General features: G+C 40.3%; 1 protein-coding gene across 5 annotated transcripts in view; it reads left to right on the plus strand.

Annotated features, from left to right (window-relative positions):
* The window catches only part of LOC142388530 (rap1 GTPase-activating protein 2-like), a 114,799-nt gene that overhangs the window by 18,781 nt on the left and 72,699 nt on the right, over positions 1–23,319 (plus strand). The window contains exons 1-2 of one of the 5 annotated variants that reach the window (XM_075473895.1): positions 2,108–2,504; positions 7,139–7,174. The exons of 1 other annotated variant lie outside the window; for it this stretch is intronic. In XM_075473895.1, the coding sequence (XP_075330010.1) occupies positions 2,461–2,504; positions 7,139–7,174 (80 nt within the window). In that variant the 5' untranslated portion in view covers positions 2,108–2,460. Of the gene's footprint in view, positions 1–2,107; positions 2,505–7,138; positions 7,175–11,881; positions 11,983–23,319 lie in introns of those variants that run through there. 3 more of the 5 variants (XM_075473896.1, XM_075473897.1, XM_075473899.1) reach the window with 3 other exon arrangements.

Raw genomic sequence — 23,319 nt, forward strand, 5'->3', positions numbered from 1 at the left:
GAGGGGTCAGTTATCCAATTCAGCTTGTGGTTTTATATTTTATTTTGTGCCTTGGCCCTTATCAAGATCTTTTCTCCAAGGTCAGTTTCTTCCATTTTTTTCTAGTACCTTATGAATTGGATTTTTTTCCAACCTCAACCAAAGCTAACCAGGCACAGTTTCAGGCCCAATGCGGGGATAGTGTTCCTCCCAAAATGGCACCACTCCTAATATGGAACCTGGCTTTAAATATCCTGACATTTTCTGTACACAGGTGGCTCTGATATAGCAAAAAAATTTAATGTTCATATACTAGTTGCTGTTCTTAAAGGTTTAAACTGTATTGGAACTAGCAGTATGGTGTATGTTTACTCAAATATGTAGAAACTGGGCAAAAATAAGTTGTGTGTTTTTTTTAGGTATCCTCAAACTGAGATAGCAATCCATTCCTGGGTTCTACATGTGGTGTTACTTTTATGTATTAACTGAAAATGCACTGCAATTTGACTGATGCCACATGTGGGTGCAAAAAATAGATCATGATGTCACTTCAAGTGCAGCCACACAGAAGAGTTAAACAGCATTAGAGGAATGAACTTAACTGACTCTTGACAAGCCCCATCTCTGATTTGAGCTTGCTGTTGGTCTCTATTAGTTTAAACTGAGTTAACTGTCGTTGTAACTTTTACAACTGCCATCACCACAACTGGATGAAAGACATTGACACAGTTAATTTTTCTGTATTTCCATGTCTAATTCTGATGAACATCAACAGCAGTGTTGAGCCATTCACTTATTGAAAAAGAACAAAGGGATGCACCTCGATGGAGCGGCTCATTATCCTTTCTTAGCAGCTGCTGCTTAACAATTGGAATGGGTCCTTCTAATGTTGCAGAATATTAGACAGCTCGCTAATGGAAAAAAAAACAGAAAGCAAAACAAAACATTTGTATCAGTATTTGAAGGTCACAGAACTAGAACTAGATAGCAACACACGCCTCGGTGTGTCACACTGAGAAACACACTTCTGAAGTGTGAACAGTACTGATATGCGTTTAACTGAAATGAAATTGCGATTAAAAAAATGGTCACATAGTAGCTTAGAACTGATTTTATATTGCAGTATAATATATGAGAACTGTGTTCAGTATTAAAGATGTCTTTCATCACAAGTAAAGCAATTTCTCACATGGTGGTCATTCTTTGTACATATCATGAAAGTATTGTGTTTGTCTGCCGTTTGCATTCTGCTCGATGGGTCCAGGAGATGATAAGAATGCAAAGAGGACCATAGCTGAGAGTTATCACAACAGTTTATTGCATCCATCTTTCAAAAGAAATGTATGATATAGATATCAGTGGAGCAACACCTCACTACTAAACACCCGGAGCTTAAAGTGTATCACACTAAGCTTCTTGTATCAAAGCTTAAAACGTTTCAGTTATTTCAAATCCAGCACAGTGACGGTGTGACTGTGACTCTGAAAGTGAGACCTGTCAACTCTGTAGTGAAGGGGAAGGGTGTGAGGAAGGACACACCCTTTGACCACAGCATGGGAGGTTTCTATGTATGTACTGCAATCTGACTGCACGGCTGTTCAGCTCCCTTTTTTACCTTAAATAGACTATTATACTGTATACTTTGTAATTCAGTCTGCCTCTTCTGTTGAGCAACTGGCATATTTTCCATTCAGCACGGATGCCTGCACCATACCTTCAACAAAGTGCAAATTGAATTGGAGCCATGGCACAGTGGATGGGGCAATTTAAATCTGATATTGCGCAATTCATATCAAAATGCAAGAATGAGGGTGTTTCTAGTGTTGATTTGGTTGTAGGTATCATGCACAATAGTGCAGTACATTGACTCCTCCTCAGTGAGTGTGAGCCAAGAGTGACCACTCACCAGGGGACACACAGTACAGGAAGTGTTCATGTTTCCCAGTGGATGGCATGTGAGAAGACCACAAGTGTGTTGTTGTGATGATGAACATGATTAAAGAGTCCAAACACATACTCCACTTGTAGCTCTTTGTGTGTGTGTCTGACTGTGGGAAGCAAACCATCAGAGTCAGACGGGAGACTGTGGCCCCTCCTCACCTTGCTCCTCCCCCCTGCTGACATATGTATACCTGTACGTGTCAGTGTGTCAGACTGTGTGTGTATATTTAGTAGCCTGTGAAAGCAAAGAGCAAGCAGTGTTTCAGGAAAGTAATTAACTGGTCAAGTGGCAGAGTGGAAATCAACAGCCCCAGAGGGGCAAGTGGAAGAGAAGAAGAGAGAAAGAAGAAAAGAGGCAAACAGTCAGAACCTGAGGGAGGTGGTGGTGCTGGCTGGGTTGGGAGGGTGGGTGGCTGGGTCAGATAGAGACAGACAAAGTGCAAGTGCACAGAGAATAGAGAGGGCAGAGACTGACAGCAGAGCACACACTTCCCAAAGGCTGAGAGCGAGAAAGGCTGCTGAGAAGGTCAGACTGACAAAATGCTGAGAAGGAGGAGAAGCGTTTCATTTGGTGGATTCGGATGGTATGTTGCCTTTACATTGGATGCTAATGTGTGTCTGACAGTTTGCATTATGCGTGTGCATGCTCATGACTGCTATGGCTGTAGTTCTACTACTTAAATGATCCAGATTGTGCTTTCCAATCTGCTAAAATATGTGTTAGATGGTGTCACTATACTGCTGTGGGTGCTGCACAAATGTAAACCTTTCTCATGAAAAGGAAGGATGGGTGGAGGGCTCTGACTGCCCCGCTGTGTCACACCTCTAACACTTTGTCCTCTTGTTCGTCAGCCATGTGGGTGTGTATGTGTGTAAGAGAACACAGTTTCACTCTGCGCTGTCTCTGTTGAGGGAGAGATTACAATCAACAGGCTGCTTTGTCTCTGCCTGCTGTATGTTGTTGCTGCTGCTGTCCTGCCAGGACACACAGCTCTTTCTGGTCATGTTGCTCTGCTCTATTGGCTGAGATGTGTTCCCATCATGCAGCACTGCAGAAGCTGCCAGGGAGCCCAGTTGGTGCTTAATGTGCCGACTCACTCGGATGGAGTGTTTTTGTGCTGGCTCCCTTGTTGGTGGTCTTACTGACACTGACGAGCTGCTTCAGAGCACTTAACCTTCCCAAGTTGGGCCGAGGCAGAGTATCCTGCCTGACTGGCTGCAATAACCTGGAGCAGACAGAACTTAGAAGCGTCACATTTCACGCTACAGGGCTAATTAGTGAGTGTTGTGTATCACAGAGATGAAAACAACCCATACAGCAAAGTGTAACTGTGCTGGCCGGATCAGGGCCGTCCCTTTGACACGATTTGGCACAACAATCAGATACTCTCAAAAGACAGGTTTAAATAGATCATTTCAGCACTAATTCTTTACATAAAGTCATGAATTTAAAGAGTTTGAGAAAAGTGGGAATTTAGATATTTCATACAACATGCTACCAAGTTGTGTCACTGGACATTTATAGCATAACAAAGTGGTGTATACAATCTATTGTAATGTTGGGGTACTCCAACATTACAATAGATTGAATGCCCTGTTAACAGCCCAGCAACATATTTGAATGCCATGTGATAAGGGACTAAAATGTCCACAGGCTTTGTGTAAAATAAATTAAGCGATGATAATTACTGTAGAAATCAAAGGACAGTCATGGCATAAACTGTCCCACAGTTTTTCTTTTTTTTCTTTTTTAGAATATGAGTTTAGGGACGAAAGTACTTTTGCTGTTTCTGTATGGCCTGCAGAAAGTCTCCTACATTTCAGTGGAAGTCAATGCACGCTTGGTTTCACAGAATACTATGAAGAATTTAAAGAATTTAACTGATTCTACTTCTTAGAGATGCTCTGTGACAGTACAGAATCTATCCTCTACACTTACCCTTAGCTGCCTTTTACGGTTAATCCTGACATATTATCTTGAAATTTTATCTGAGAGGATGATTCATCTCAGAGGAGCTTTGACTTCACCTCTGAAAATCCTCTAAGAATAGCCTACTAGAATAAAACCATCTAAAAATGTAATGGGCACTGAACTTACCTTCCATCTGAGGGCTTGAATTATCATCCTATCCTGCCACAAGTCTGAGCACATTCATGAATGTGGTTATTACATGTGGAGATATGGATGAATGGATGGCTCGTCCAGAGACAAGCTGTCTGAACACCAGCTACTGTAATAGATAGATAGATAGATAGATAGATAGATAGATAGATAGATAGATAGATAGATAGATAGATAGATAGATAGTGAGCGAACCAAATGTCAAGCTGACAAAGCAGCAGGCCATCTGCAGTGTACAGTGTATATCAAACAGTCATGACCAACTGTAGTCCTTCAGAAAAATCATTCTAAAACAATATAAGATATAAAAAAAGTATAAAATGTGGCACCTAAGAGTCTGTCCCTCTTAATGTGATAAATATCTTCTAATGGACAATGGTAGTATTTCTTTTTCTATGAAGTGATCGTATGACATGTTTGATGATTCAGCCATAATGTAGGTGGTGTATATTTCTAACAGCCTAGAAACACGCATGAATCGTGTGTGAGCACAGACTGATTACAATATGTGGAAAAGGCCATGGAATTGGTGGTGGTGCAGGATCAGACGCAGTTGTGGCAGTTTAATGTTACTGCAGCAAAGCAGCAACTGAAATGTCAAGGACCGACTCAGAAACAGTTGCTGTAGGAAAAAAAAAAAAAAAGCTGTTGTACAAGCTAGCTGAGTGTAAACTTATTTCCCTGACATTTGAATGTCTGATATTAACATGATCTGTAATCTGTCTCTCTGTGCTGTATTTGCCTCTGTTGACTATAATGCTTCACTGTCTCTGCTATCATTCAGTAACTGTGGAAAACATTCAAACTATATTTAGATATTCAGGTTTTGTGCTGATACTGTGGAAATAACCTACACTGTTTGTTTGTATGCTGTGCTAATACATGTTTTTGCATCTAGCTCAGTGAAAGAGGTGGGACACTGTTCTCAATGGTTCAGCTCCCAAAGTAATGAGATTAAAGAATTAATGGCAAAAGATCTTGCTTGGACAGGAATCAATGAACACAAACGCCAAACAAGCACCCTATTTCCATTTCAAGGTTTTATGTATCAAGGCATAACAAAAAGGTTCTTACTGAGTCTTGAAATTAGGTTATAAAAAACCTCAGAGGAACAACACATGATAAATTACACAGTGTTATGTTTTTAATGAAAACTAAGCCAAAATGCAGAAGCTGCGTATTAGTACACATCATGATTCAGAAGCTTGTAGCGCCAAATTTAGGAGCTATAAATTGAAGCAATCGTTCCCTGCATGTTATCATTTTCTCACATCGCCGTGGAAGAATTTTGACCCACTCTTCTTCCTAATGTTCCTGTTGTTCAAGTTTGTGGTAATTAGTTTATACACAGCTCATTGGACACTGGCTAACTGGACAGTTGCAACACCTTGATTCTTTTCTTTTTTGTTCAATATTTTGTAGATTTGCTGCTGCGTTTGGGATCATTTAACTCTACAATACTTTGATGGTATTCTAGAGTCTGTGGTCGACTAAACGACTGCAAGGTGTCCAGTTCCTGTGGCTGCAAAACAAGCCCAAACTGCCACCCCTCCACCACTATGCTTCACAGTTGGTATGAGGTTTTTGTGTTGATATGCACACAAACATGTTGCTGTGCACTATGGCCCCATATTTCCACTTCGGTTTTGTGTGTCCTAAAGACGTTATACCAGAGGTTTTGTGGTTTGTTCAGACTCAGTTTCACAAACCTAATCTGTGCTGCCTTGTTCTTTTTAGAGAGTTTTCCTGGCAACCCCTCGAAACAAGCCATACTTGTTCAGACTTATTTAAATTGTGCTGTCGTGAACTTTGAAATTGAACATGCTAACTGAGGCCAGAGTCTGAGAGGCCAGAGTCTAGCTCTTGTTTTTTTTTTTTTTTGCACAGTCCTTGACCTTGGGGTGCAGGGATGTCCGCTACCGGGAAGATGAGTGATTTCCACTTTAGAATAATCTCTCTCACTGAAGAATAATGGAGTTCAAATAGTTTGGAAATGGTCTTATAACCCTTCCCAGATGGGTAGGCAGCAACAGCTGCTTCTCGACAATAATTTGCTGATGCCTTTCCTCTTTGGCGTTGTGTAAACACACACCTGAATGCTCCAGACCAGCACAGTGACAAACCTTTTACCTTTATCAGCATTTGCCTGATCAGTTAATCAAGTGCATTTGATTAGCAGCATCTGACTGCAACTTACCCTTTTAATTTCTATGTAAGCAGTAAGAGTTTACACAATGTTTCACATACTGCTCCTACATTTTTGACTTCGTTTTGGTCAGATTAATAATGACACAGTGTAATATGTTATGTGTTGCTGTTCATCTGAGGCTGTATAAATCAAATTTTAAGCATTTTAAAACCTCAGAATTAAAAGAGGATGTCATTTTTTCTTTTCACAAGACTATACATGTTTGTGCACGTACACAAATAACACAAAAAAAGAGAACAGCAACTGAACTGCAAAGTTGTGACTATCAAGCGCTCTGATTATCCATGTTTACAGTATGAAAAGTTTGTAGTGAAGCATGGATAAAGCCCTCATAAACGCTGACACATCTTCAAACTGGTCTGAACAGAATGTGGAGAAATAAACTTGTTAACTGAAGGCTGTTGCCACACGCTTTGCTTTCTGCCCTACTTCACACTGACACTCATCTGACCTGTACATTAGCTATTCCTCAGGCTTAGCTGCTCCTTTCAGAAATTAGCGCATTTACTTTTGGTCTTTGTGACCCTCTTATTATGGTTGCGCCACAATATCTGTAACTCATGCAGATTTATACTGCAAATTTTGTGCTACATTGAGAATCCATATCAATTAGGGTAAGATATTTAAGTCGTGGTCACATGGCCATATTTAAAGCACTCTTGGGGAACCTCAAGAGCTAAAGTCATAAATCTCACTCCTGCCCTCTTAACCTGAGTGCATGCATTTCTCTGTTTATGTCTTCATTAATATAAGAAAAATCTGAAGCACTGACAAATAATTCAATTCCTACTTGGAAAAATCAATAATATATAATATGTAAGATGTATAATAATACATCTGTGCTTTTGTGTGTGTCTGCCTTTTTTTTCCTCCTGCTTCTTCTCCAGGATCGACAAGTCTACTTTGTCAGCGCTGAAAGCTCGGTGAGTTGCCCATCCTGATTTCAGGAACGTTCTTGTGTCAGATTATACTATAATTCAGTTAATATTCAGGCCTTTGTCAGTCGTGTACAATGCTTGTGAATATGCTTGTGAAGAAAATTCCAGGAAGGCACGATGTGTTCCTGGTCACTGATGAATGCTCTGATTTTGGCAACATTATATAACTTTCAACCTGCATCCATTTCCTTGTTATCTTTCACTTCACACTAAATGCCTTTGACAAAAAAAAAAAAACCTTATTAGTTCACTCACTGTAGGGCTCTGGAGATTTTACTTGCACAGTAGACAAATTAAATCATCTTAAAATCAATACACACCTCCTACACACGTTGCTCTCAGAGTAAGACAACTTACTCTGAGTTCAGTAAGTCTCAGTCTCAGTTCAGTAAAAAATTAACTAAATTCTTTCTTTCCCTCATTGACAGTTCAGCAGCTACCAGCAGGTACCGCTCTGTTTAACATGTACCCTTAAGCAGGTACAGCGTTAACACGGATGAACAGAATTTTAAAAAAAGTTTTTGGCCAAGGCATTCCTCCCTGATCCTGTGGGGTTAGTCAGTTGTAGGGAAATACTGTGGTAACACCATGACTATGAACCAGAGATTCATTTTTCTTTTTTAATGTCATGAAAACAACATTTATTGTGAATCTGTTGTGTTTTGCACTGTGGACCAATGAGCGCCCCTCATAATGTTTAGGACAGTCACATTTTTCTTTGAGTTCCCCCTCTGCTCCTCAGTGTAAAATTCTAAATGAGACAATTCAGACGTGACTAAAGTGCACATTCCAGACTTTAATTTGAAGTAATTTTCCTACATTTCAGTTCCATCTTTTAGAAAATGACACTTTCAATACGCAGCCCCCCTCATTTCTGGGTTGTTTGGATGTAAACTGCCTATTCTAAACTATATTTAACACTATAATTCTCATTTTCACTGTAATTTCTACTGTAAATAAAATAGTTAGGAACATTACACTTAAAGCAATACTATGTAACATTTCTACCTTAAAATAACAGCTTGAAAAAAATTGTGCGGCTAGAATGAGTTTTAACATTACGATTGGCCTGTCTCCTATGCCCTTCGGGGGTCTGAGTTGGAAAAACTGCGCTATGTAACTTTGCTGGAGCGGCCCGGGAGCTGAGCGGAAGTACTTCGACTTGCTTTCTGGCACACCTACCACAAAAACAAATAGACCCCCCCTTACGCTCCCAGGTACATTTGATTACTCTTACCTTCTCAGTCGACATAGCTTGCACCTTCTGATTCCTCGCCGGTTCGTCAACAAACGCGAAACGTGAAAGCGAAAGGGTGTTGTATTTACGACAGTGTAACCGTACATTACCTCCAAGCCTGTAGGGGGAGCTCCATAGTGGGCTTTTTGAGAAGTTACATTGTATCGCTTTAATTTCTGATAATAGATTTCATCAGACATCACATACTGCAACAGAATCTAACAGGCCTAGTGCCTCGTTGCTACAGTTATTCATTCTCCATCCTACATTTCTTGAATTATTTATCATATTATCAGAATTATTGAAGCAGTTATGTCTGAAGTTTTTAACTGCAAGTTTAATTTGGAAATTACTAACACCATTCATGGTTTTCCGTTGCTTTTGTCTGGATAGAGAAACATCTCTTGTAATTTTGTAAGGAGACTCTTAACAAAGTCATCTCCTAATAGCTTATTTGGACAACCTATGTCTCTTTTTGACAAGTTGTTCAAGCTCACAGTTGAAGGTTGACGCTGGAATGAATTCATTGCGAGTCTCTGAAAGTCACTGTCACAGCAAGGAGCTCTTTGTCAGCTCAAACCTCAAAGATCTGAATGCAAGTTTCTGTTAATAGCTGGCGGTCGTTGTAGTTTCCACCCACTTGCGTTCAGAGTGGGTGTTGTAATGTGGTCACCTACTGCTAAATGATGGGAATTCCACACCACAGGGTTTGATAAAGTGACATTCAACATGGTGAGACAGCATAACACTATTTGCATCACTGTTTTAACGAATGCTGACAGACAGTTGGGATTATGTTGCTTTTTCTGCAACTGCACCCCGATTTTGATTTACTTTCCTCCAACTATGACAGCTCGCAGCCACAGCACACTGCCTGAGCGCAAGCTTTCTTTACGTTTGACTCAGCAAAGTGACGGCATCGATCCCTCTCACACTGGATGCTTGATTTTTGTGAGCAACAACTGACACTTTTCAGCAACTCTTTCAGCTATATTTGGTGTTACTGTATAGGCTTGAATTTGGTCATCCACAAATTCTGAGTCACGATTCACAAACAGAATTTTCAGTTTTACAAATGGCTTTTTGTTTCACAAATAGAAAATGATATATTTACAAATACACGTATATTTGTAAAAAACAACACACAAGTTACATATAGGAAATTTGTATTTGTGGACAGCAAAACACGTGTGCAACTCAAGGCATATACAGTATGTATCACCCTCTGTGCATTTGCAGTTATTTTTGAGACAAATTTAAGCCCATATTACGGAGTCCGTTCTGGCTTTGAGTGGAAGCGATCACTTCCGTGGTTGTTTAATTTCTTCTTGTGAAGTTCTCAAGGATTATTATGTGTGCGCAGCTTCTCTTTGTTGAAACAAATTGCTGGCAAGCGTCACTAAAGGAGGTTTCCATAGTGATGAGAGGAGAGGGGCTTTGCTTTGAATTTGTATTTTCACATTAACTGTATCTGTACCCACAACAATTCGGTTCAAACACGTATACAAGTTACATAACCAAAGAAAATGATCCCACTCGTCTAATTGTGTAGTGATATTCTGACATTTAGTTTCATTTCAAACTTTTGTGTGGTTTCAAGCTGACCATCTTCTTGTCTCATCTGTTGCCCCAACACCTATTTTAAAGCTTTTTTATTTTTTTTACTATTGACTTTAAAGTCTAGATATTATACAATGAGTCTATGCTAAATACTGTGCAAGTGTGCATGCATCACAGAGATCTCTAACTTGCTGTGAAAAGTCAACTTTCTTGAAGACTTTTAGAGAAATTAGTCTGGATCTTGAAACAAGACTGAATAAACAAAAGTTTTTGTTTTCACAGGATACATTGGCAGCTGTTTTCTTAATGAATTATTTTAGCATCTCAAATAACAATGTATGAAGTTTAATTGTGATTTTCAGATTTCTTTTGTGAGTGGAAAAAGGTTTAGAAATTTTAAAAGCAGGGGTACTTCCGCATAGCTGCTGGAGTTTCTGTTGATAAAAGTTACTGGTCAAAGTCAAAGTCGAACACTTTAATAATCTACAACATGCTTACGAGACACACTATTAGAATGCTGCTCCACATGCCGTGATGAAAAAAGAGAAAGAAAATCTCAGTGAGGCAGGTTTGTAATCGGCTGCATCTCGTTCATAACGCTTTTGGATATAAAAGAAAGATCTGGTTAGTGTGTAACATGTAAAGTAAGATTTGTTAGTTATCTGTGGCGTTCTCTCTGCGTGAGTCCCTGCATGGCCAGGTGTCATTAGGTTCTCGGCTTTGGAGTGGCTCTGAATATGAATGAGAGAGCCGTGACTCCTGCCGAGGCTGCTGCTCTGCCTGGATGCTGAACAGCTCAGATTCGTGTGTGGACGTGGTCCAGATGTTTGATTTAGGGAATAAAAGAGCGCAGAGAGAGGCACTGTTGAAAATAGATTATTAGTCCTTAACATGTATTGAATAGGGCTGCATGGGGGTGTGGTGGTTGGCACTGTCGCCTCCCAGCAAGAGGATCCAGGTCTGATTCCCGGCTGGGGCCTTTCTGTGTGGAGTTTGCATGTTCTCCCCGTGTACGTGTACGTGTTCTACCTGCCGTCCTAAAACATGCATGTTGGGTTAACTGTTGACTCTAAATACCTCTCTAGGGTGTACCTCTCGCCCACTGACAGCTGGGATAGGCTCCAGCCCACCACAACCCTAAATTGGGTTAAGTTGGTATAGAAAATGGATGGATGGATGTATTGAATATGTATACTGAAGATGACATGACTAGATAGACAAACAGAGGAGAGTTTGTAGTTCTTTTGATGAAGTTCAGTGGCAGGCTAATGGCAATAAATTTGTACAATTTTGTTATTTAGGAGGATCATTTGTTAAATTACCGCCATCTCTACCTAATCTATTGAGGCCCGAACAATGAAAGAGGAAGACCAAAATTCACATATCTTCCACCACTGCTTTTATCAGCATTATTTTTCATATGACGTTTGTGTTTTTCCATTCACTCGGCCTGTTTTTTCTGATGGAAAATGGTTGAGAGCAGAATGCCACAGAAGAGAAGGAGAAGGGGGGAAAAAATTACTTTGACAAAGGGGGCAGTGGAAGGCCAAATGAAAAAAAAACCTCAGATGGATTGCACACTTCAAAGTTTGCGGCTGTTGGGGCAGCAGGTGTCACAGCACTATTTTGTTCTCCTTTTCTCCCCTGTCTGCCCTCTCTTGACAGTGTGCTTTGTATTCCACTCTTGCTCCAACTATATCCTCCCTCCTTCTCCAGCTGTCTCCTCTCGCCCCTGTCATTAATCCCTCTGCTCTACCCACCTTCGCTGCACACACTATACCTCATTAATAACTGCATAATCAAACCTGTGTTCGTGTGTGTGTGTGTTTGTGAGTGGGCCGGAGCAAACACATGCATCTGTTTCGTGTTGAAGTGGAGGTGAGGGTGAATATTAAAAGTGGTGAACAGGGACAATAGAGTAGAGGCTGGATAAAAAGGGGTACGCTTGCATCAGATCAGCTTCTTGATATTGTGTGACGATGCCACGCAAACTGTGGTGAGTAATACTGTCTGCCGTCTGTGCATTTTTCAATATTGCCATTTGAAGCCCGATTCTATGCGTATTCGTTCTTGTTTTCGAAATAGATTCATAAAAATGGTAAATAGTTAAATATAAGTCCGGAAAAGTGATTTGTAGTTTCACATATGAATTTTTGGATTGAATTGGATTGTGTTTTTTATTTAATTTCTTATATATTTTCATAGAAGTGTTTTCATTTGCATTTAACAGTGGGAATCTCCATCCCACATTTTAGCATCATGGGGTGTGATCGGCTGTAATGATCATCCAAATTCCAGTCGTGAAATGTAGAAAGATGAGAAATCTGAGGAAATATATTTTCTGTATTAACGTTTTGCCAATGCACTCTATTGTTTTTACTTTAATAGAGATCTTAAGTAGTAAATAGTGCAGAATTATGAGTCTGTTTTTATGTGGTAGTAAAGATAAAAACCAGACTGAACTAAAGTGGACAAAGTAATAAGATCTGAAATGAAGGATTCAGCTGTTGTTCTCCAGGATATTTGAATCTCCAGTCTTTAGCTCTTCATCACAGTGTTTGATACAGATCAGATGATTGCTTTTGTCTGTGTGATGTGCATACATGAATACAACAGCGACGGTCTGACAAATTAATCAGTCTGCTCCTAAAAGGAACACAGCCACACATCTCTGTCACAGCATAATCCCCAGCCTTTCTTGCAAGAACTGCTTGTTTTTAATTGTCTTTATGCAATGTGTCATTTTCATGTTACAAGATGGTTTCCACATTATGATAACATTGAAAAAATACATATCAGATGTTTATTTCTCAGGCTTGATCAGAGGTGTTTTTCTTTTTACCTGCTGGTTTCTGGATCCGGCCAGCAGTCTGCTTGGGTCCTCCATCCTTCTTTTGTTGGCGCTCGTCCACACGTGTGAGACAGAGACTACAGCCAGCTGCAGCTAATTAGACACTGATACTTTTCATTTATTATTTCCACCCTCCTCAGACCCCCTCTTCTCTCCTCCTCACCTCCTCCATTCTCTGCTGAGTTCAAACAGAGCGGCGGCTCACATCTGAGAGTGTCTCCACTTAGAAGCACTTCTCACAGGACTGTGACGGGGATCCACAGGCACCTGTGCAACCAGCTTTACTGCTGCAGATAATGTGGTTTTAAGATTGGGTCAGTGTTGATACTTTTGCCCTGTGAACGAAGGGTTAACATGCGTTATCGTTACGTGTTATAGCTGGATTGAGGTACAGACTGACTGGCATGAGCGGTGGATATGAGGATGAGATGGGAGAAATTATGTTCATATAAAACATGAAAGATGCCTTTCTAAAAAAAAAAGAGTGGATGAGATAGAAAGATAAAACAGTGCCCTCCCCAGCCTAGTTTTTGGGGCCAGGTGTAAATGTTATCTGTCTGCCAGCATCATGGAAAAGAGCAAATGGGCTGCTGCTATTTCTGGAGCCTGGCATTTGCTCAATCTCCTTGTGTGCTTCTATATTGCTGGCAACTATGGTGTGTAGTGACCACCAAACAAACACGAGACTGACTGTTTGCTGGTACCATATTTACTTTAGGTGATGGCTTATTAAAGCTTGAGGCTTTGCTCTACAGCACAGGGAGAAGAAGCCGTGATTAGTCAGATGGACGCTGTATTCAGCCTAAATGAGCTGTCAGCTTTATTGTGTTCTGCTCATTGGAAGTGGTTGTTGATGTAGTGTACACAGTCACAGCCAGTCGCTTAACCTAATAAAAACCTGGCAGAGATAAAGGAGGGAAGCTGTGATGCGGGTCAGAAGTTCAGTCCGTTTTTATCTACATACCAGTCCAGGGTGAATATGACTCAGCTGGGGTTCATTTTGTGAACAGGGGCTTTGCTGTAACCACATTACACACGTGAAGTGGATCTAAGTTTAAGTCTGTGAGTTTATGTTTACTGCTGCATCTCAGAGAGTGTGAGAAAATGGTACTGTAACCATGGTCACAAAGTTGTGTGCGCATTTGTAGAAGTGGGACATGGGAAGTGGTCGAACTCCGCCCATCCTCTACAGCTCAGTGGAGGATGTCACACTTCCTCCCCTCTTGCACTTTCAGCATCAGTAAGAGCGCACAACAGTAGATTATCAGTTTCCCTGTGCAACAAGTGGGAATCTTTCACTGAAAATCACATTGCACATATTGTATTCAGTTACTTATGTTATTTTATGTTAGCTTTATTTTATTTTATTTTTATTTTATTTTACTTTAGTACTTTCCCCCTTGTACCTTAACTGTTGCACAGCAATTTCCCTGGGGATAAATAAATCTTTTTGAATCTTGAATCTTTGAATCTTGAATGTAAAATGCAATTAAATTGAAAATTGCATTAACTCAGTTATTAGCATCAATTCTTCATACATGTATAAAGTACTAGCGATTCAGACTTGAGTAGAAGTACAAGTACTCTATCAAAAAAGTGACTTGAGTAGAAGTACAAGTGCTCTTTAAGCACCGTACTTAAGTGGAAGTACTAAAGTATTAAACATGTTTTGTACTTAAGTATTGCAAGTAGTTTATTTTTAAAATTACTACTCAAGTACTGAAAGTAAAAGTATTGTGTAGTGTAGTTATTAAAGAAATCAGTCAAAAGTTTGAAAATCAAATTGTTTATATTATTCAAAATGTTTGGCTTACAGCAATACAGCGGAATGTACAAGAGCACCTTAAAACATTGAGCTTAACTCTTTTGAACAAAAGAATATGTACTGGCAAGTATGTCCCTTCCCCCTTTAAAGCATCTCCCATCACTTCACACATTACACATTTTCTTTTCATCCGAGTCATTTTCTTTCAACTTGTTAAAAAAGTCTCAAGGCCAGTAGGCCACATACAAATACACACAAATACAAATGTCATGTAAAAACAAAAAGTGATTAGAACACCTGAAAACACTGGGCTTAACTCTTTGTGAACAAACAGATCAAGCATGTCCGCTCTCCATTTAAAGCATCCCTCCCCTCTCTTCCCTGCTTGTGCTTTTTTTTCTCTACAACTTTTCCCCTTCTTAAATTACGTGCATGCTTGTGTGTCTTTCTGTGTGTGTTTTTGTATGTTTGCGTGTTTGTATGCGTGTGGGTGTGTTTGTGCATGAATGAGTGTACGTTTTTATGTGTGTGTGTGTGCGTTTATAATAATGAGTAACGATGCAGGCACATAAAAAATGTATTGGCGTAAAAGTACTAAACTCATTGAAAATGTGTACTGTAGTAAAAGTGGAAGTAGGAGAAAAAAATAATACTCCAGTAGAGTACAGATACAGCATTTTAGTACTTAAGTAGAGTAGTGAAGTAGTTCTACTTCGTTACTATACATCTCTGCAATTCTTTCAGATCAACTTTAAGAAGAAAAAAAATCTGGTTTGGTGTCGACACCATGAGTGGGAAAGTCCAGTTCACTCATTTGTTCTATCTTTATCTGCTGTGACCACAAGAGGGCGCAACATGCTTTTGTTTAAGACTGGCATGTTGCAGACTCGTGGAGGGGGACTCAAAAACCAAAGCACTGCAATAAATGTGTCTCAAGTGAAGATAAATGCTCACTAGAGGGAGCAATTTGTCCGTCATCATCTGTGTTGAATCAGTGTTGAGTGAAGTCCCACCTGTTAACATGTAACCTGTTGAAAGATGGCCACATCACTGCTATCCATTGTGAATGCAGTTTTCGCTTCATTCAGCATTAAGTAGTAAACTCAACAATAGAGGTGCAAGATGATTCACAGAAATCTTACTTGATAGACAACTGGGTACTTTTTTTTTTTTAGCAAGATTGTGGAATCATGTTTTCTTATTTCCTTTTCTTTGTTTCATATTTCTTCCTCTGTACTTTGATTTATTCCACACCAACAGGATTGAAAAGCGATTGGCGGCACAAAATCTTCCATCTTTAGTAAATATGATCTGATGCACACTGCCTTAGATCTTGCAGCCCTTCGTCTTCAGGTCCAAGTCCAAAACAACACATCCCCGTGTTTTCTCAGCAATATACTGTACACCGCAGACGATAGGGAGCTGTGGCGGTTGCCACGGCAACAAGAACTGATGATCACCTAAGGGATGGTCCGGTATGGTTTATTACCATGGTGACTGCCCCGGTTGTCTCACCTTGAGGCCAGATTTCATTGCCAGAGCAACAGAACAAAACCAGCGGATGGAGAACCTGACTTGCAATAACACCCACAGCGTGTTTTCACTTCATGAATTTAGGCTGAGTATGCGTGTGTTCCCTACAGAATATAAATTGGGTAAATAGGGAACAGTGAAAAAAGAAAGAAAACAATGAACTTACACAAATAGGAAATAACAAGATGCCAAGAGATTTGGGCATGTGGAGAGTACAGGCAGCTTTATTAGAGGGTGGTCATGTAACTGATGCTGGCTGGTGACCAAGAGTCTCTGTTCAAACCAAGGTTAAGTCTGATTTAATTGTTGGGGTGTATCAAAGCAGAGGAGGCACAGAGGTAATAAAGTTGGGGGGGGGGGGGGGGGCGACTTAGCATGATGGCTCTCTTTCTCTCTTAGTTTTAGGTCTTATAATTTGAAGTGCAGCAGAAGCAAAGTGCAGTGAGTGATAGAAGAATGTTTATTCTGACAAAGCGGGATTATTTTTGGGGGAATTCGCTGGTTTGGTTAAAAGAGGAACAAACGAAACGTGCTTATCGGCTGCTCACCAAAACTTGTCCCAAACCTGACAACAATGAGCAAGACCTCTGATAACAGCTGCTGGCTGCTTGTGAAAATGAAATTATGAGAGCAATGAGAGTGTACTGAAACAATAACATAGAGCTGGCCCTATATTGGATTAACTGGAAGGACACTTCTGTGACTGACCGATATGTTGTTAGCGTTATCTGACAAGACACTTGTGCCATAACCTGCAGACGGTTTGTGTGATTGGCTGGACAAAGCAAACTTTGTGTCGATGTCACTTTACTGTTTTTCTGAATTCTTCAAACCACATTCCTATTTGATGCATGCAAAGACATGCAGACACCATTTGCACTCTCAGTCAGATGCGTGAAAACACAATTCTGAGGTCCATGGAACGCATTTCAGCCATCCGTTCTCTGCAAAGCAATCTAAAAGAACAAAAAGCTAAGCCGAGCCCACAACTGACTCAGTCAAACATGTTCAAATGTCCAGAGTATCACGCCAGCAGTGTCCCTCCAACTGATTCTGTCTAGCACCAACTTAAACCAAAAACTGAGCTGAAAGAAGCCAAAAGCCTTGCAAAGCTGTGAAAAAACATTGTTTAAAAGTATATATACTATTAATGGGTTGTGAAGAAGCGAAAAAAAAAAAAAAACATTGTGTCTTTTCCCTCTTTCAGTCTCTAAAATATTTTGTGGCTGTTGTTACTGAGTGCTCTGCTTGTTAAAGTGACGGTCTTGTTACTCTAAAGCCCCCCAGACAACCAGCTGCCTCTTTGCTTTTGACAAATATTTACTTCTTGCCATTTTCCCGATTCTGCAAACAAACTCTCTCACACACACAGAGTAGCTGATAAGCGCACCATCTGGCCGGAGTGCTGGCTGTTAAGGGCTCATAAAACAGACCCTCACCTATTTAGAGGAAAAGGGCTCCATGAGCAGCAAGCTGTTGACGGTGAGTAAGCAGCGCACACACATGCAGCTGCACGCGCAAACTCCCACCAACATGTAAATTCATATTTAAGGGGGCCAAGAGAGGTGAGAGGATGTACCCGTTCCTCCTCGTTGAATTTCTCCCCAACTGCTGCATTCACACACTTTCCGTCAGGTTAAAGGCATACAGAGATGGATTTTGACCCTACCGCTACATCTACGTCAGTGCAAAGCACACAACTTTGTACAAGACGCGAGTGCTGGGTTTACTATTAAGAAAGGTCATTGTTCCTCATTAGAAAAAGGTTAAATTTGTTGCTGGATCACTTGATGCAGCACAGTCTGAAGGCAGATGTGAAATAGTCATGTAAATTTATCATCATCATTTGGGCTTTTGCACCTAACTTTTTCCTGTTTTTTTTTTTTTTTACTTGTGCATAGAAAAATGAAATATCGGAGCTTTTCAGAGTTAAGGAGCAACAAAGCCTAAAACAGGATGTTTGAAGTTTGGCAATGGAATGACATACCAATCATTAAGAAGATGGGTTAAGCAATAGGTATCGTTACGGCCTTATCAACATCGGTATCGTTACCAGTTCATCTTATTGGTACTAACGGTGATTGATACTCTCAAACCTGTAGAATTCAAAAGAAAATGATAAGATACATATGCTTAAGTTTTCAACAGATTAGCATGACCAACACACTTCATGCAACAGGAAAAAATTAGACGAGACGAAAATGCTACATATGCAACCAATTATAGCAGGTGCCAACCCTACTGGCAAACAGAAGGGTTGGCACCTTATATTTTTTATATTCACCTCGTCCTTATTTTTGGTACCATCTCTTTTTACACTTTGCTTTCTAATTCCGCCTTCACTTCCACTTCCTTTTTGGTTTTATCGTTGATTCTAAAACCTCTCTAAAAGAATAAGGCATGCAAACTAAAAAAGCAAATATGTCTTGGCTCAAAATTTGTCACAGCATCTTCCTCCATTTTCCAGGTTACCTGGGTAACCTACAAAAGACAAAACAGTGTATGTACTAAAGTCAGGTCCATATAAAATGGATTACATTGAAAAAAGAAAATACAATTTTAAATTCACAATTTGCAATGAGGTATTCTGACTTTTGGCTGAGGTTGCTGTACACAACTGTGGGGAAAGGGAAATGATTATAATTGGTTATATTCAGTCTTTTGTGTTTAAATGTTGTAGAAAAACCAGAAGTATTGATCTGTGTTGTGTTCTCTCTTCTCCATGTTGTCAGTCTCTGTTTGTGTCTGAGGAAGTCACTGCCAAAACTAACGAGACCTGCAGTGATTAAAACAGGTTGAGTTTCCTTGTTTCCTTTTGTTCCATTATTCTTTAAACTTTTCCCATTTTGTTCACTTCCTTGACTGCAGAGAATGCAATGGACTTGACGCGTAAAAGGACGAGGATACAGTATTGTTTTTCCTTAATGATGAGTGGTTGGTTTAATAAACAAAAAAGGGTAACATAAACTTGTAAATGTAAACTTGTAAATAACAAACAAAAGTAGAGTTCAGTTCCATGCAATGAGGGTTGGCTTGGCTTGATGCAACAGGCCGCGTTCAGGCTGGCACAGTCGCGCGCACAGGCTCGTCCACCTTCACGGTCAATGACTGTTTCGCCTTGCACCCCTGCAGCCCCTGGGCCGCGTCACCACACCATCTTAAGTACCACTCTTGCTGCCACCTACAGGGAATAATTATGACACCACACTAACAACAAGGTGCAATTAGTGTCCAGCTTGAAACGAAGTTTGGTCCAAATTCAAATATAAAATCTTATTCTAAATCTTAAACATTTTCAGGAGCTCTTATATGAAAACAATAAAGCAAAAGAATGGCTCTTACAAGTGTTGCCGTTGGAAACCAAATTAGTCAGATGTTTAAAAGTCAAGCTCCGTTATTGCTTCTATTGCTGGTTTGTACACAAACACTTGACATAAGTAGGAGTTTACTGCCCATCTCCTCTGCATCAAAAAGAAACAAGAGGGATACTGAGAGTAGAAATAAAAAAATGAATTGGAGGATGGTGATACTTTGCTTGGTCTTAAGGTGTGAAAGAAGGATCAAAGGTGAGAGAAGAACGCAGGATGGCAATATTGAATAAACTTAGAAAAGAAAGTTATTTTCTGTCACTGCTTTCCACTTCACAAAGCAGAGATGCTCTTTATATTATAAAAAAGATAGTCTCTGTGGGAAAGAAAAATAATCAACGGATAGAAAACATGACAGTCTCTCTTTGAGAAGAATGAGAAAGAAGGAAGGGGAAAAAGACTAAGAGGGCAAGATAGGGGAGCAGGGGTTGTGAAAGGCTTTTTCCATCGTCTCTCTGTTATACGGTGTGACCTCTGTGGATAAAAGTGAGCTTATTAAAAAGTACTTGTGTGTCAGTGCCTTCGCCGTAACCCTGTGGGGTCCCCGTCAAACCACCACAGATCCTGACGGATAGTCGAACACTGATGTTCATGTCCACCTTGTGATTCAAAATCCTTCCAAAGCTCTCGCTGTTTATCACTTACCGTCAGACTGTCTTTATACAGCTGTGCTCAAATCGCTTTTGCTATATCAAAACTACATTTGGTCATCCTGTCCAGACCTATGTTCACATGCATCTCACACATGCACACACTTTCCCTCTCAGTGCATCCATTTTGTACATACATCAGAGGCAAAGAACATAAGCCCTGTCTCGCTCTGAAAGAACTTAGCTGAAACCCAATTTTCTTTCAAAGGAATAATTCATCTCTATATGAGCCATGTGCTGATACCGCCTCGCTTGTCCTTGCCTGTTTGGTCCTAACAGCTGAAATGGTAATGGCTTGCGCTGATGGATCTTTGCATTTTACCCCCAGTCACTAAAAAATCAAATTACATGCTAGACTAGATGGAAATCTGAATCTATAGTGAGCTATGCTCCCATTTTGCTCAAGTAGTGGCTATTTGTGTATTATGACTAAAAGAGAATGATAAATAAATAGATTTTAAAAAAGCAACTCAAGCACCACCTTCCTTGGTTACTGTTGCTATGCCTATGTCCTTTCAATTTTGGTATTTTCAGTTTGTTTTATTTCAGTCAGAGTAGGGTTGAAAAACTGATGTCAGCTGTAGTGAACTGATCAAACAAGTTCCTCAACTTCACTTTAAACTGACTTTTTATCATGAGAACCCCAAAAAAGTAACGTAAAGTAAGTTCTTTGCTACATTTTGGTAACGAGGCGAAAGTACATCTTTAACCACAAGTTAAAAAATGTCAAGATATACTCTATGTCAAATGGACATTGGGCCTCATGCAAGAACCTATCGTACACACAGATTTGTTCTTAAGTCGTGCGTACGAGTGATTTAAGAGAATTTGCGCATTCACCAATCTTTTCGTATTTTACGTTTTCTTTCAGGTACGAACAGAATTTACGAGTGATCCAGACCTGTCGTAGGAGTTTCGTAAAATAGTCCGCTGTTATTCCAATCAAGTTTGCTTGACTAATGGATTGTATATTTAATTACTTTGAAGCAAACATAAATAAATATACATTATACCCCATAATTATGCTGACATTATTCTGTTTAACTTGAATTATGCACTAATTGAAGGTTCATTTGAATCTGTATATAACAAGGTCAATGGGAAGTGTAACCAGCGGCTGACTTGGTACTTTTGGATGCCTTAGCGCGTCAGGCTCTTGGAAGAGACCATGTGGAGACAGACGAATGGCTGACATCCCGATTAAGATTCCCAAGGACTGTGCTGCTACAAGTATGCAGCTTGCTAGAGCCACAACTCCAGAGAAAAACACGCCGATCAAACCCAATTCCACCACACGCCCAGGTCCTCACCCCCCTTGGATTTTTGGCCACAGAACCTTTTAGAGCGAGATTGGAGACAGATCGGATGTGTCCCAGTCCTCTGTGAGTCGTGCGCTCCCCTTGGTCATCAAAACTCTCATCAGTTTATCACCCATGGTACATCAAATTCCCATACGCCGCTGTCCAACAAGTACAAATTAAGAGGGACTTTCATGCCTTGGCTGGATTGCCAAACATAATTTGAGCACGAGACACATATACGCATCAAAACACCTGTGCTGTCGTGGAGCGCACTGAGCTGAAGGCCAGGTGGGTGTGTCTCGATACCTCGTTCATGGCGCAATATTGCCATGAACGAGGGTCTCCACCTGAACCAGCCCAGGCAGACCAGAAGGTGTGGTGCCAGAAGACCCCCCTCATGGACCACCCCATCAAAGAGCCATCATGGTGAGGCAACAGCTGATTGCATGGCTTTAGTTGCAGTCATCGATCGCCTGCCCATGGCGAGACGTTTTTTTTAAGCCATTTTCATATCAAACCATTTCTTTTTTATTTCGGTGACATGGTATTAACAGCACTCGTAATTGCTTCCCATTTCTTCGCTTTAGCAGGTCCCGTAATTCCACTGCTGACACTGCTAGAAATGACAGATTTTCCTTTTTGGATCTCTGGAAGCAGAACTTTAGTCTCAGAGCCCGTAAAGTTGTTCTTTTTGCGCCTTGATGCCATTCTCATGACTCAACACTTAACACTTCCTGACACAGGAGCGAGGAAGCACAGCTCCTAAAATGGTATAATGTAGGGCGTGGAGTATGCAAATCTACTATCCTCGTGCACGTGAACTTAGATACGCACGAGTGGGATTCACCATTTAAGCAGGTCGTTTACACACTTTTTCCAAAGATAAGAGCGCTTGTTGAATCTGACTTGGCGTGTTCGTACGAGACCTTACGAAAAAAGTAAGAGAAATTTAGAATAAAAATACGAAAATGTTCTTGCATGAGGCCCATTGTTCTTATTAAAGGAAGGAAGAATGAAAGAGTAATCAGTTCCGCAAAGACAGAAAGATGTAAACGTATAAATGTATGTGTTCACATGTGTTTGTCTTTGCGGAATGACCATATAATAACCACCTGCCTGATATTGCGCAGGTTCTCCACAAGCCATCAAAAGAGTTCTGAGCAGTCACAGTAAGGAATAAAAGAAGGCATCCTGGAGTGTCCTTTGCTGTGGAGTGGGAATTTTATGGTTAAAACTTGCTTCTCAGAGATGCCATCACACTGGAATCTGGGGACTTTGAAGTTTGGAATCATCTCGGACTCTTTGGCGGGTTCTTTTTTCAGCCCTTCCAGCAGAACATTACATTATAACTTACTTTTCCTGTCAGTGGTGTCTTTCATAAAGCTGTTTGGCTCTCTAATTCTCTTAAAGGATAACTGCGGTATTTTCAACATTAAGCTTCTTTTCTGAGTCGTCTGCAATGTTTTAGAACCCCCCTCACCGCTTTGTTAATGTTTACTGCTGTCTCCGGTATTTGCCTAATTTTGATTCATCTCAACCTGCTTCAGAATGGCAAGTCATGTGCATGTCCAAAAAGGTCCGTAAAAGCACCATAAACGTCCGTTTTCAAAATCATCAACTCACCGGAGTGGTTACTGGTGTGCACTGGTAATCCATATCAAATTTCGTTGCGAAAAGTTGCTTCTGTCGTGTTTTATTTGGCAGCTCGTTCATGCTCGAACTATTTTCTTAGCCACCTCACAGCCGTGGATAAACTTCCGCTCAGCAGTTGAATCTGACTTTTCGTTTCGGTGACGGAGTAATATCAACGAACATCCAGTCTTCAATAGAACTCAATGGGATTTACAAAATGTCAAATAAAATAG

This window comes from Odontesthes bonariensis, chromosome 9 (genome assembly GCF_027942865.1).
Source record: "Odontesthes bonariensis isolate fOdoBon6 chromosome 9, fOdoBon6.hap1, whole genome shotgun sequence".
Classification (NCBI taxonomy): domain Eukaryota; kingdom Metazoa; phylum Chordata; class Actinopteri; order Atheriniformes; family Atherinopsidae; genus Odontesthes; species Odontesthes bonariensis.